At 44.1% G+C, this 14,159-nt stretch overlaps 1 protein-coding gene across 1 annotated transcript in view; it reads right to left on the reverse strand.

Annotated features, from left to right (window-relative positions):
- The window catches only part of RETREG1 (reticulophagy regulator 1), a 154,336-nt gene that overhangs the window by 107,819 nt on the left and 32,358 nt on the right, over nucleotides 1-14,159 (reverse strand). Inside the window, exon 2 of the mRNA XM_065905738.1 lies at nucleotides 5,641-5,747. Coding sequence (XP_065761810.1) covers nucleotides 5,641-5,747 — 107 coding nt within the window. The remainder of the gene's footprint in view (nucleotides 1-5,640; nucleotides 5,748-14,159) is intronic.

Below are 14,159 nucleotides of genomic sequence, written 5' to 3' on the forward strand. Positions count from 1 at the left end.
ACAAATGAAGAAACAGAACAGAAACAAACTCACAGATACAGAGAGCAAACTGCTGATAGTTGCCAAAGGGGAGAGGGGTCAGGGGAATAGACAAAATAGGTGAAGAGGATTAAGAGGTACAAACTTCTAACTATAAAATAAATAAGTCATGGGAATGCAGTGCACACACAGAGAATATAATTAATAATATTGTAACAACTTTGTGTGGTGACATGATGGATGGTAACTGGTCTTACTGCAGTTATCAGTTCATAATATATAAAAGAGGGCTTCCCTAAGTGCTCAGTTGGTAAAGAATCCATCTGCAATGAAGGAGACCCCGGTTCAATTTCTGGGTTGGGAAGATCTGCTGGAGAAGGAACAGGCTACCCACTCCAATATTCTTGGGCATCTCTTGTGGCTCAGCTGGTAAAGAGTCTGCCTGCAGTGCGGGAGACCTGGGTATGATCCCTGGGTTAGGGAGATTCCCTGGAGAAGGGAAAGGCTATCCATTCCAGTATTCTGACCTGGAGAACTCCATGAACTGTGTAGTCCATGGGGTTGCAAAGTGTTGGACTGAGTGACTTTCAGTTTCACTTTCAATGTATAAAATATTAAGTCACTACGCTGTACACTCGAAGCTTATATTGTATGTTAATTATAACAAAAAAAAAATGGAAAAATGGTTGCTGCCTAAGGGAGTGAGAAAATTAGAATGATGAGGACAGCAGCACCACCATCATTGAACGTAGACCAGTCTGTGGCTGCTCAGGACTAAGGATGGGGCGGTAGTGAGAGGCTGAGCAGGAAAACACTTGAACTGGGGGCACAGAGCTGGTTCAGTGGCAGTGAGACTGAACAGAATGAAGCACCCTCCAGCCTTGGCAGGGGTTGGAGACAGCACTTCCAAAGGCTGAGGTCCAAACTGTGATGACAGTCTAGGGGACCAAAACCAGGCCTTCACATAAGCCATGAGGGCACAAGCTGGAAAAACAGCACAGACTGAGCACAAACGCCTACAGTTCACAGGCCATGACTCCAGGTGGGTCCATGTTCCCTATCAAATGGATCATGTAGATCTGGCAGGAGGAAAGGTATAAAGGGATGGTGGTTGGCCATGTTCCACAGGGAACATGTGGGGCCCTGCTGAGTGAGCCCTCCGCCACTGCCCAGGGAAGTAGGTGAAGAGAATCTGAAGACAGTGAGGGGCAGGTGGGGCGGAGTGTGGAAGATGACTGGTTCTTTAGTCAAGACAGAGAAGGTGGTCAAGGAGAAGCTGAAGGCTGCAGGAAGAGTTTCCCACACACAGACACCTCCCCAGGGACCAGACTAAGGGGTTAATGCTGGGAGCAGGCACTGGGGCACAAAACAGCAAGACAGAAATCAGTCACAGCCAGAGGGCATCCACACTGGTGACTCGGAAACCAGAGACATGGGGCCCCCTGGGTTTCACAACGATTAAGTTCCAGGGCAGTGTGGCCACACTTTTGCTCATCTATTTCATATTAAGTGTCTGAGATGGTATTAAAGATATAATGAAGGGAGAGGAGGGATACAATTAAATTCTTAACAAGAGGATTTTTGGCTAATATCTTTAGCCAGAAATGCTGTGGGAAGCAGGAAAGTTGGGGGAGAGGCAAGGAGACAGATGATGTGGGGGTCCTTTCCTCACCACTCCTGCTGAGGGGCCAGGGTGTCTCATGAGAGCCCAGTGGCTCTGAATGATGCCAATTCCCATATCTGGGTCCAACTTGAAGCCAATTCTGTGCCTCCTGGAGACTAATTCATCACCAGGCCCTGGGCTGAAGGCCTGTAAGACCAGGCTCCTGCCAACCACACGGGGCTCAATGGGTCTTTGTCCTAAAAGACTGGACCGGAGAGGATGAAGCAGGCACCAGAGCTTCTTCAGCCACAGACAGGGAGCCCTGGGAACGCACGGGGATGAATCTTGTTTCTCTTTTTCTCCTCATGCAGCAGAAATGCTGAATTGAGAGCAATGTCCCCCAGTGAAAACTCAGACAGAAAGATTGGTCCATTCCAAATGCCGGCCCTACAGGCAGAAGCGTGAGAGCTGGACTTGGTCAGAGAGGCACTCACAACAGGCCCTGGCTAGAGGAAGGCCCTCAATATGGACAGATTGATGGGTGACCAAGCCCATGATATTCAAGTCATGGGTCAGAAGCTGAACAGAGGGGCCCATGACTGATGTAGGCACTTCTTTTTTAATGCTCTTGTCTGACCTCTACACAACCCTGTGGTATAAGAAGGATTTTTCATCATAGGATAAAGAGGTTCCGATTACGTAGGAGGATGAATAACGGCCCCAAAAACTATCAGGCCTTAATCCTGCAAAATGTTACTTTATGTGGAAAATGTTGTGTGTGCACATTCAGTCATGCCTGACTCTTTGTAACCCTATGGACTATAGCCCACCAGGCTCCTCTGTCCCTGAGAATTCAAGAATACTGGAGTGGGAGCCACTTCCTCCTCCAGGGGGTCTTCCCAACCCAGGGATCAAACCCCTGTCTCCTGGAGTTCCTGCATTGCAGGCAGTCTTTACCACTGTGCAACCTGGAAGCCCTCAGATATGGAAAATGGGATTAACAAAATGTGACAGTTTTGGGCCATGAGATGAGGACACCATCCCAGATTATCTGGGTGGGGCCTAAATGAAATCACCAGTGTCCCTGTAAGACGAGGAAGGCAGAGGAGGATTTGACACAGGCAGAGGAGGTGTTAGGACCACATAGCAGAGATTGGAGGGATGTCCTACAAGCGAAGGACACCAGGAACCAGCAGAAGGTGGGTCAGACAAGGGCTCTTTCCCGAGAGCCTCTGGAGGGAGCATGGCCCTGCCCACACTTTGATTTGGGCCCAGTGATACTGATTTTGAACTGTAACTGAAGGTGTCAAATTTGTGGTAATTTGTCACTGCAGCCAGAGGAAGCCAATAGTCTATGAAGAGGCCTCTCCATTGCTAAGAAACGGTACCAACTAGCTCTAGGACGTTGGTGTTCTTCCCACCCTACCACCTTAATACTTTAAAGGACTGAATCTTTGCATTGGAGAGCGTTCCTGCAATTCATGATATGAAAGTTCCACATGTGCAACAGCATCAAGCTGGTAAGTCAACACAGGGAACGGTCCTTGTAAGAGTGAGAAAAAGAACAGTCACAAAGTCTTTCCACTTCATCCGTGGCCTCCTTATTTGCCTGTTCCTTATAACTTGTGCCCGGCTTGGGACCAGATCTGTGCACCAGTGCAAACATTGAGATGCTCAGCTTGCTGTGTGAGTCCACTTGCCCTGTCGAGCTAGAATGACTACTGGTAAAATAGGTAAGTGGTTATTTTCTTTCTTCTAAGAAAGAATATAATCTTTCTTCTAAGATTCCCTTGAGGGAGCTCCTGGAGGGTGAAGATGTTACCAAGCCTCCTCTATTAGTTATAACCCGGGCAGGAACACAGGTATCACCATGGGTTGATCCCCCCAACCCGAGTACAAAGCTCTGCAGCGTGGGGCTGCCCCAGCTCTGTGCTGTGCTTAGTTGCTCAGTCATGTCCGACTCTTTGTGACCCCAATGGACTGCATCCCGCCAGGCTCCTCTGCCCATGGGGATTCTCCAGGCAAGAATGCTGGAGTGGGTTGCCATGCTCTCTTCCAGGGGATCTTCCCAATCCAAGGATCGAACCCAGGTCTTGTGCACTGCAGGCGGATTCTTTACCATCTGAGCCACCAGGGAAGCCCCAACTCTAGGTAGAATTAGTATTTCTAGGGTGAAAAGAGGGGCTTCCCCAAGGCTCAGTAGTAAAGAATCTGCCTGCAATGCAAAAGACGTGGGTTCGATCCCTGAATCGGGAAGATCCCCTGGAAGAGCAAATGGCAACCCACTCCAGTAATCTTGCCTAGAAAATTCTATGCACAGACAGCCTGGTGGGCTACAGTCCATGGGGTCACAGAGAGTTGAACTGAGCGCACACATATGTGTGAGGGTGAACAGAAAGTATCAGGTGCCCGGTTAGGGTCAGAAGGTAGACAGTTAGCAGCCTGTTCTCTGAAACAGAAAAGAGAAGGGTGAGGAACAGAAGGACAGGGCAAGAAGGAAGAACATGTACAAGAATACAAACCAATCTATAGACTTGAGAGAAGCAGTGACTGGACAAAACCAAATCTGTTCATGTTCCCAGAACAGTGACTGAAGGAATCACCTCCAAACCTTGGAACCCGGCCATGTGAAACAATCTCCTAAATAGTTTACACGTGAGTTCATTTAAGAACCATAAAGACTTAAATATACACTGGATTTAAAGTGCATTATAGAACACTGCAGTGTACCATACACTGGCATCACCGACTCGATGGACATGAGTTTGAGCAAGCTCCGGGAGCTGGTGATGGACAGGGAAGCCTGGTATGCTGCAGACTATGGGGTTGCCAAGAGTCAGACATGACTGAGCGACTGAACTGAACTGACAGAACACTGTAGGGGCTTCCTGGTGGCTCAGACAGTAAAGGGTCTGCCAGCAATGTGGGAGACGCGGGTTCAATCCCTGGGTTGGGAAGATGCCCTGGAGAAGGAAATGGCAACCCACTCCAGTATTCTCGCCTGGAGAATTCCCAGGGCCAGAGGAGCCTGGCTGGGCTACAGGCCATGGGGTCACAAAGAGTCAGACACGACTGAGTGACTAAGCGCTAGCAATGGCACTGCAGAGCACTGTGGTGGCGCCTCCTTAACACGTGATGGTGCATCCCTGACCACTTACATCCCTCGTCCCAAGGATGTCAGCAGGGAGGTCCCACCAGCAGCCTCAGTGTCCCCAAAAGGGGACAGGACCCTGGACAGTTCTTATGTGCGTCCACCCATAAGGACCCCAGCCAAAATTATCCATTGGGGTTACATTCACTGGAATCAACTGCATCACTGTAACCCACTCTTAGCTACTTTTGATCAAATCAATCCTAGTCCACTTAATTTCATGGAGCCCAAGTATTCCAAGCAGGGACTTTTGCCTACTTACAAACTCTTGCTCAAACCTTTGTAGAAAGAAGTCCCCCATTCCAAGTATGGAAACGCTTGATTCAGATGTATAGCATAGTTAAATCTTAAACAATTTTTAAAAGTAATTCAAATTTTCACTTGAATTTTTTAAAATTTGGTATTTAAAATGAATTTATTTTTTCAATTCATTAAAAAAATGTATTTAACCATGAGTTAATTGTTTTTAAGGCCTGAATTCATTGCTTTTCTCCACTGAGACAGAGAAAAAGTTTACATCAACTAGTCCATTTTCCAATGGCCCAGTTTCATCATGTGGGATGTAATAAATATTTAACTGTCATCCTCACCGCAGCCTACTTGAATATCAAAATGCTATTCAGAATAACAGCACTCAGAGCCAAAAGAGAAACCAGCACACTCAAACCTTTTGCCCAGCAGCAGCAGTTATGACTAAGGACACATCACTTCAATAAATGATAAATACTAAATAAATTTAATAAATTTAAAAGTAACACTTAACATTTAAACTAGAAAAGCCAGTGCCTCTACAATCTGTTATTTTGTTCCTTTTCAAAGACCACTTGGTTAAAATGTCTACACAAAGGTCAGACATTCAGGATCTAGAAAGTTAAATACCATAAAAATGAATTCAAAGTTTTCTTACCTCTTGTTCTAGACAAAATCATATCCTTTATTATCTGCATAATAACACGTGTAAGGATCATGACGGAAATCAGGTGATACACTCTCCATGGAGTCAGTGCAAGGAACCTATCACAGCAAAAACAGACAAATCATTGTTTCAATTTGAGGATTTTACCTTTTTTAAACAATTAGGTTTACTTCTGCCACAGAAACAAAAAATTGATTCAATAAATGACTCCACTTGTCAAAAGCACCCAAAACATGACCATATGAAAGATACTTGGGACTTCCTTGGTGGTCCAGTGGTTAGGAATCTACCTGCCAATGCAGAGGACACAGGTTCGATCTCTGGTCCAGGAAGATCCCACATGTCCAAGGGCAACTGAGCCTGTGCATCACAGCTACTGAGCTCACAATCTAGAGCCCACGAGGTGAAACTACTGAATCCCATGTACCTACAGCCCATGCTCCGCAACAAGAAAAGCCACCACGATGAGAAGCCCAAGCACCGCAACTGGAGAACAGCTTCCACTCGCCGCAACTAGAGAAAGCCTGAGCACAGCGACCAAGGCCCAGAGAAGCCAAAAATTTAAACAAGAAAGAAAGTCACTTAAAAGGCATTAGAGTCAGTGAAATAAAAGCACCTGAGCCATCTGTACTTGTGTGCCAGGCTTTTCTGCTCTAACTTCCCATCTGGGCAGAGGATTTGCTATCTTGGGTATGGCCCAAATAGCACTCTGCACTCTGCTAGATGGAATAGAACTGACCCGGAGCAGAATCATTATAACAAAGGCAGAGCTGCAGGGCCTTCTCAGGCACAGTCAGTCAGTCAGTTCAGTGGCTCAGTCGTGTCCGACTTTCTGTGACCCCACAGACTGCAGCACGCCAGGCTTTCCTGTCCATCACCAACTCCTGGAGTTTACTCAAACTCACGTCCATTGAGTCAGTGATGCCATCCAACTATCTCATCCTCTGCTGTCCCCTTCTCCTCCTGCCCTCAATCTTTCCCAGCATCAGGGGCTTTTCAAATGAGTCAGTTCTTCCCATCAGGTGGCCAAAGTATTGGAGTTTCAGCTTCAGCATCAGTCCTTCCAATGAACACGCAGGACTGATCTCCTTTAGGATGGACTGGTTCGATCTCCTTGCAGTCCAAGGGACTCTCAAGAGTCTTCTCCAACACCACAGTTCAAAAGCATCAATTCTTCAGCGCTCAGCTCTCTTTATAGTCCAACTCTCACATCCATACATGACTACTGGAAAAACCATAGCTTTGACTAGATGGACTTTGTTGGCAAAGTAATGTCTCCGCTTTTTAATATGCAGTCTAGGTTGGTCATAACTTTTCTTCCACAGAGCAAATATCTTTTAATTTCATGGCTGCAATCACCATCTGCAGTGATTTTGGAGCCCAAGAAAATAAAGTCTGCCACTTTCCCTTGTTTCCCCATCTATTTGCCATGAAGAGATGGGACTGGATGCCAAGATCTTAGTTTCCTGAATGTTGAGTTTTAAGCCAACTTTTTCACTCTCCTCTTTCACTTTCATCAAGAGGGTCTTTCATTCCTCTTTGCTTTCTGCCATAAGGGTGATGTCATCTGCATATCTGAGTTTATTGATATTTCTCCCGACAATCTTTATTCCAGCTTGTGCTTCTTCCAGCCCAGCGTTTCTCATGATGTACTCTGCATATAAGTTAAATAAGCAAGATGACACTATACAACCTTGACGCACTCCTTTCCCAATTTGTAATCAGTCTGTTGTTCCATGTCCAGTTCTAACTGTTGCTTCCTGACCTGCATACAGATTTCTCAAGAGGCAGGACAGGTGGTCTAGTATTCCCATCTCTTTAAGAGCTTTTCACAGTTTGTTGTGATCCACACAAAGGCTTTGGCATAGTCAATAAAGCAGAACTAGATGTATTTCTGGAACTCTCTTGCTTTTTCAATGATGCAACGGATGTTGGCAATTTGACCTCTGGTTCCTCTGCCTTTTCTAAAACCAGCATGAACATGTGGAAGTTCTCGGTTCACGTACCATTGAAGTCTGACTTTAAGAATTTTGAGCATTACTTTACTAGTGTGTGAGATGAATGCAGTTGTGCGGTAGTTTGAGCATTCTTTGGGATTGCCTTTCTTTGGGATTGTAATGAAAACTGACCTTTTCCAGTCCTGTGGCCATTGCTGAGTTTTCCAAATTTGCTGGCATATTGACTGCAGCACTTTTACAGCATCATCGTTTAGGATTTGAAATAGCTCAACTGGAATTCCATCACCTCCGCTAGCTTTGTTCATAGTGATGCTTCCTAAGGCCCACTTGACTTCACGTTCCAGGTTGTCTGGCTCTAGGTGAGTGATCACACCATCATGATTATCTGGGTCATTTTTGTACAGTTCTTCTGTGTATTCTTGTCACTTTTTCTTAATATCTTCTGCTTCTTATAGGTCCATACCATTTCTGTCCTTTATCGAGTCCATCTTTGCATGAAATGTTCCCTTGGTATCTCTAATTTTCTTGAAGAGATTTCTAGTCTTTTCCATTCTACTGTTTTCCTCTATTTCTTTGCACTGATCACTAAGGAAGGCTTTCTTATCTCTCCTTGCTATTCTTTGGAACTCTGCATTCAAATGGGTATATCTTTCCTTTTCTCCTTTGCCTTTCACTTCTCTTTTCACAGCTATTTGTAAGGCCTCCTCAGACAAACATTTTGCCTTTTTTCATTTCTTTTTCTTGGGGATGGTCTTGATCCCTGCCTCCTGTATAATGTCATGAACCTCCGTCCAAAGCTCTTCAGGCAGTCTTTCTATCAGATCTAATCCCTTGAATCTACTTGTCACTTCCACTGTATAATTGTAAGGGATTTGATTTAGGTCATACCTGAATGGTCTAGTGGTTTTCCCTACTTCTTCAAATTAAGTCTGAATTTGGCAATAAGGAGTTCGTGATCTGAGCCACAGTCAGCTCCCAGTCTTGTTTTTGTTGACTGTATAGAGCTTCTCCGTCTTTGGTTGCAAAGACTATAATCAATCTGATTTCAATGCTGACCATCTGGTGATGTCCATGTGTAGAGACTTCTCTTGTGTTGTTGGAAGAGGGTGTTTGCTATGACCAGTGCATTCTCTTGCAGAACTCTCTCTGGGGTCCCCTGCATTGCCAGTGGATTCTTTACCAGCTGAGCTATCAGGGAAGCCTCTCCTCACAGAGAGTAGCTAAAGTAGATGCCCTTTATTTACTATCCTGTCTTAGTTTCTGTTTTATACCATATTCATTTCTTTAACTCCTACCCCTTTTCCCACCAATCTCTTAAAAATAGCAGTTATTAGGAGCCCAGTTTGCCAGCCCTTTCTCTCTAATATCACTGCTCTTTTGTCTATCGGCCCACTCCTCTCCAGAAGAAAACAAAGAATTCTTTATGATGAACAGCACACAAACCCTACAGTACTTTTTTGGTTTGTTTGTTTTTCATTGGTTTTATAAAGGAATAAAATGGTAAAGAAGTCACAGGGAGCTTTGAGTCTTCATACAGAGGTTGAAGCCCATTTTATATAAGTTATTTGGTTAAGCTGCTAATTAATACTTCTTTGCAATTCTGTGAACTGAAGCCTTCCAGGTTCCTCTGTCCATGGGATTCTCCAGGCAAGAATACTAGAGTGGGTTGCCATTTCCCTCTCCAGGGGATCTTCCCGACCCAGGGATTGAACCCAGGTCTCCCACACTGCAGGCAGATTCTTTACCGTTTGAGCCACCAGGGAATCCTTTCACTTGGGGCAATCATAACTCAGAAAAATTAACAGATATATTACTTAATCCTACTGGTAAAGCAGTGGAGGATGTATTAATATAAAGAAGCAAAGAATACATGAAAACTGCCTTCTAGGAACTTACATCCTCATCAGAGAAATGAACACAGGTTATGCTAACAAAGTCCAAGGCAATGAGTCTTAATGCTATGGCAAAAAACGGGCAAAGAGCAAAGAGAAGCAGAGGAGGAGAAGTTATTAACTCCAAATCAGGGAAGATCTAGAAAAGTGGCACTGAACTTGGTCTGGGAGGATGGATGCAATTCAGAGGAAAATGGAAGCTAAGTTCCAATTAGTGGATATAACATGAGTAGAAGAATCAGACAAGGGTGGGGTGTGTCTGGGGCATGCAGGTTGTTGGGGCAGCCCCAACAGAAGCAGAAGGATAAAGAAGAGGGCTGGGAACCGGCAGAGAGAAGAAACTGAGGTGCCAGGCTTGGGGCTGCCTGTGGATATATAGGGAATTTGGCCCTGAAGGATATACAGGGAGTTTGGTGTTAACACGACTTACAGTAGAGAAAAAGCCAAAGGTATAGAGGAGGAAAATGAAATTGAGTGATTTAAGAAAATGCCTGAGGGCAGCAGAGAAGATGAGGTAGATAGGGAGAAACTGGCGTTCAGGACATCTATTAGAAGGTTATGCAACGTGCTTGATGAGAAGTGGCCAACGTGAGATGCTGGTGAAGTTTTGGGTAAACCCTCTCCCAGATTCAAGGTCTGGTTCTAATGCTAATTGTCTGTGGTTACTAATTGTAACCACAGTTGTAACCAGGTCACTGTGGGTGACCTGGGCCAGAGTGGGTAGAATAGGTCAGTGCTTCCTAAGTATAGCTCTGCAACTGTTAGCAGCCTGGCTGCCTGGAAAGCTTGTTAAAATACAGATTCCCAGACCCCAGGCTCTTCCCCCCAGATCCTCTGAAACAGGTGGTTTATTATACTAGTATTTACATTCAATAAATATCTATTTATGGGGGCCTACACTGGGCCACTTCATGGCAAATAACTGAGGAGACAATGGAAAGAGTGAAAGACTTTATTTTCTTGGGCTCCAAAACCACTGCAGATGGTGACCACATACATGCTTGCTCCTTGAAAGACCGCATACAAGATGCTTGCTCCTTGAAAGAAAAACTATGACAAACCAGACAGTGTATTAAAAAGTAGAGACATTACTTTGCCAGCACGGGAGATGATGAAGGACAGAGAAGCCTGGTGTGCTGCAGTCCATGGGGTCGCAAAGAGCTGGACATGACTGAGAAACTGAACACCACCACACTGAAGTGGCAATTCTCAAAATTTTTGATAACAATCCACTATCATTCATAAGAAATTCATTTATATCTACATACATACAGATGAAATCAGCTTCAAAAGTAATATTTGTCCTTATACTGTGTGATGACTTCTGATACTTTCCTTCAATTCAACTATATTTTTATATGCTGATTGCGACTCACTAAAGTGACACCACAAATGAGTTGTAACTCAGTGTGACTCACATTGCATCAGAAGGAATCTGCAGGTGTTAGATTACTGTTTCATTAGAAAGGCCTTTGCTTCAGAGTCAGGTAGAGACCTAGGAGAGAAAGTTCCCTCAAGTTTAAAGATCTTTTGAGCTAGCCAGGAAGCCATTTAAGGATCTCTTAAAAACCAAAGAAATGCAAAATGAACTGAAGCAGTGCTGGTCATTACTTATTCTTTTAGTGGAAATTACAATCTTCCAGGAATACAAAAATTAGGGAATGACAGAACTTTGACCCATCGCCCTGGCTGCTAATAGCTCTCATTTAGAGGGCATTGCCATAGCAACTCCAAGAGCCCTGAGGATGCCCCTCATGTGCCCTGAGCCAGGGACTAGCTGGCATCTTGCCCAAGGGTCTGATTGGTCATTAAAGATCCTCAGCCAAATGAGAATGCAACCCAATCACTATTCAATACTTGGAGTGGAAATGCCAAATTGTATGGGATTGCATGTCTCCTTGGTCGATCAGTGTCTTTGCAGTCAAGAATTAAGAACTGAAATGTCTAAGAAACAAAGTTCTAATATTAATAATTTATACTTAGGAAAAACCTGCATATTTTTGGTATTTTAGTTATTTACACTGCTTATGAGGATTCATCTCATGGTTCCAATTAAAATATATAGCATAATTTAGACTTGTGGTTTCAAATTCAAAGCATAGAACACTTATGAATGTATTTTATGGGAACTGCCTAATATTTGGGAGATCCTGGATGTCAGACTAAGTCATTTTTTAAAAACTTCTACTTTGGTAACTTTCAGACATATACAAAAAGAGAGACCAAAGTATAGTAAACCCAGCCTCAACAATTCTCCATTCATGGCCAATCTTGTTCCTTCTATATTCCCACACACTGAAGCTCTCTCCACCATGTACACAGTTAAAATTATTTGAAGCAAATAGCAAACTTCACAAAATTTAATTTGCAAATGTCATTTAACTTCAAAAACAAAAAAGAACTTTTTAACCTAACAATATCACTAACACATCTAATAATACTGCTTAATGTCCTCAATGCAAACATTCTTTAATGTCATCAGATGCCTGTCAGCATTCCCATTTGCCCTGTCATCTTTTGCACACATTTACACACACACAAACGAAAACACTGAAAGACTGAACCAGAATCTGAAAAAGTCATTACACTGAAATGGATAGATGTGAGTTTTAAGTTTCCTACAATTTGTAGGCTTCCTGTCTGCCCCTCATCTGTCTCTCTTATTTATTATTATTACTTTTATTGCTTAAAATTATCATGGAAGAAACAGACTCATTTTGTCCAGTGAAGCTTTCCAAAGTCTGAGAACCATTTCCTGTATCCTTGTGGTTTAGGGTAACATTTTCCTTTACCCCTTCTGCAGACTGTGAAAACTGGCAGTTGCATCTACAATCTTGACCAGATTTCAGCTCAGTTTCTTTTTCTATAGAGCTGCATGACAGGTGGACCTGTGTGTTCCCATCCGGAGGTACACAGTGACCGCTGTCTCGATTCTGTGACATTAGCAGCTGTTGGTGATGGCTGCCTGTGTCCAGTAATTCCTCAGGGGCTACCCGGGGGTGGGAGCACTTCATTCTTGCTTCAGGTGTTAGCTGGGTCATGTCGATCAAGAGAAACTTCCCTTCATCAATGTCGGATGACCAGAAGAGATGGATCTCACGGGAAAGGTGGGATCAGCACTTGATTCCTTCTCTTTATTTACCAGCCTTCAAGAAAATGAGACCATTCCTTAGTGTTCTCCAATACTAAGATTTAAGGTAAAGGTAGAGAAGTTGGTCTTCATTCCTTTTCAGTGTTTGTGAATGATGTGCCACAGCCCCCAGAGTCTTACTCCTACAGACCCTCAAGTAACCCATCTTGGCTGGTGAGAGCTTAACCAGGTTGGCTCCTGAGTCCCTTTGGTATAAACTGTAGCAAGCTTTGATTAAAAAAGCCCTTTAAAGGGATGGGGGAAATATAAACTTTACAAATGCAGTTTAACATGTGGAAAGGAGTATAATGAAACTTTTTAATGAAATCAATCTCAGATGATAAAGAATCTGCCTGCACTGCAGGAGACCTGGCTTTGATCCCTGGGTTGGGAAGATCCCCTGGAGAAGGGAATAGCAACCCACTCAAGTATTCTTGCCTGGAGAATCCCATGGACAGAGAATCTGGCGTGCTGCAGCCCATGGTATCGAAAAGAGTCGGACATGACTGAGCCACTAACACACACAATCATTCATCAAAGACTCTCTTGAAAATGACTGCTAAAATTTGTTAGATTTATAAACAAAATAATGCTATGATAGCTAAAATTGAAAGCTCAAGAATAACAAGGGTTATAATCTGACTAAATCAAATTATGTATATTTTTTTAAAAATAGTTGAACAGAGGGCTTCCCTTATGGTCTAGTGGTAAAGAATCTGCCTGCCTATGCAGGGGACATGGGTTCAATTCCTGGCCCGGGAAGATCCCACATGCCTCAGAGCAACCAAGCCCGTGTGCCAGAATACGGAGACCATTCACCTAAAACCTGAGTTCCATTCAAGAGAAGCCACAGCAATGAGAAGCCCCAGCACCACAACAAAGAGTAGTCCCCGCTCGCTGCACCTAGAGAAAGCCCTCCTGCAGCAATGAAAACCCGCTGCAGCCAAAAGTAAAATAAGTAACATCTTAAAAAAAAAAATAGTTGAACAGAGTTGTTTCAAACCAATCTTTTCTTTTATGAAAACTGTCTTATAGGTCATCAAAAAAAAAAAAGATCCCTGCCTGCCAGCCATAAGTGATTCTGATTCTGGAGCTCCGTGGCACTACTCAAAGCAAGACTACACTTTTTCATCCAACCCATGATTCCCTCAGTAAGCACCAGCCAGTCCTACTGAAATACATCTCAGATGGGGAAGCTCAGCATGCCTTCTGCACCAGCTTCCTACAGTGTCCTTTTATTACTGGGCGAAGGGGAAATCCCATTTCATCCCATAACCAGTGACTGTCAGACCCTGGGCTGGCGGCGGGGATACACTGATGACTAAATCCCAGGGAAGCTGAGAAGCAGACAAGTAAACAGCTATGTTTAACCCAAGTACTTTCCACAAGACTGTGGAAACAGGAAAGAGGACCGATGACCACATAAGAAAGGCAGAGAGAGCTCTCGAGAGAGGGTGGCGTTTAAGCTGTTGACTCCCCTAGAGCAGTTGGGCTTTGCCAGGTAAAAAGGCACCAAAGGCGTTCCAGGTC

The sequence above is a fragment of the Muntiacus reevesi genome, chromosome 14 (genome assembly GCF_963930625.1).
Source record: "Muntiacus reevesi chromosome 14, mMunRee1.1, whole genome shotgun sequence".
NCBI lineage: Eukaryota > Metazoa > Chordata > Mammalia > Artiodactyla > Cervidae > Muntiacus > Muntiacus reevesi.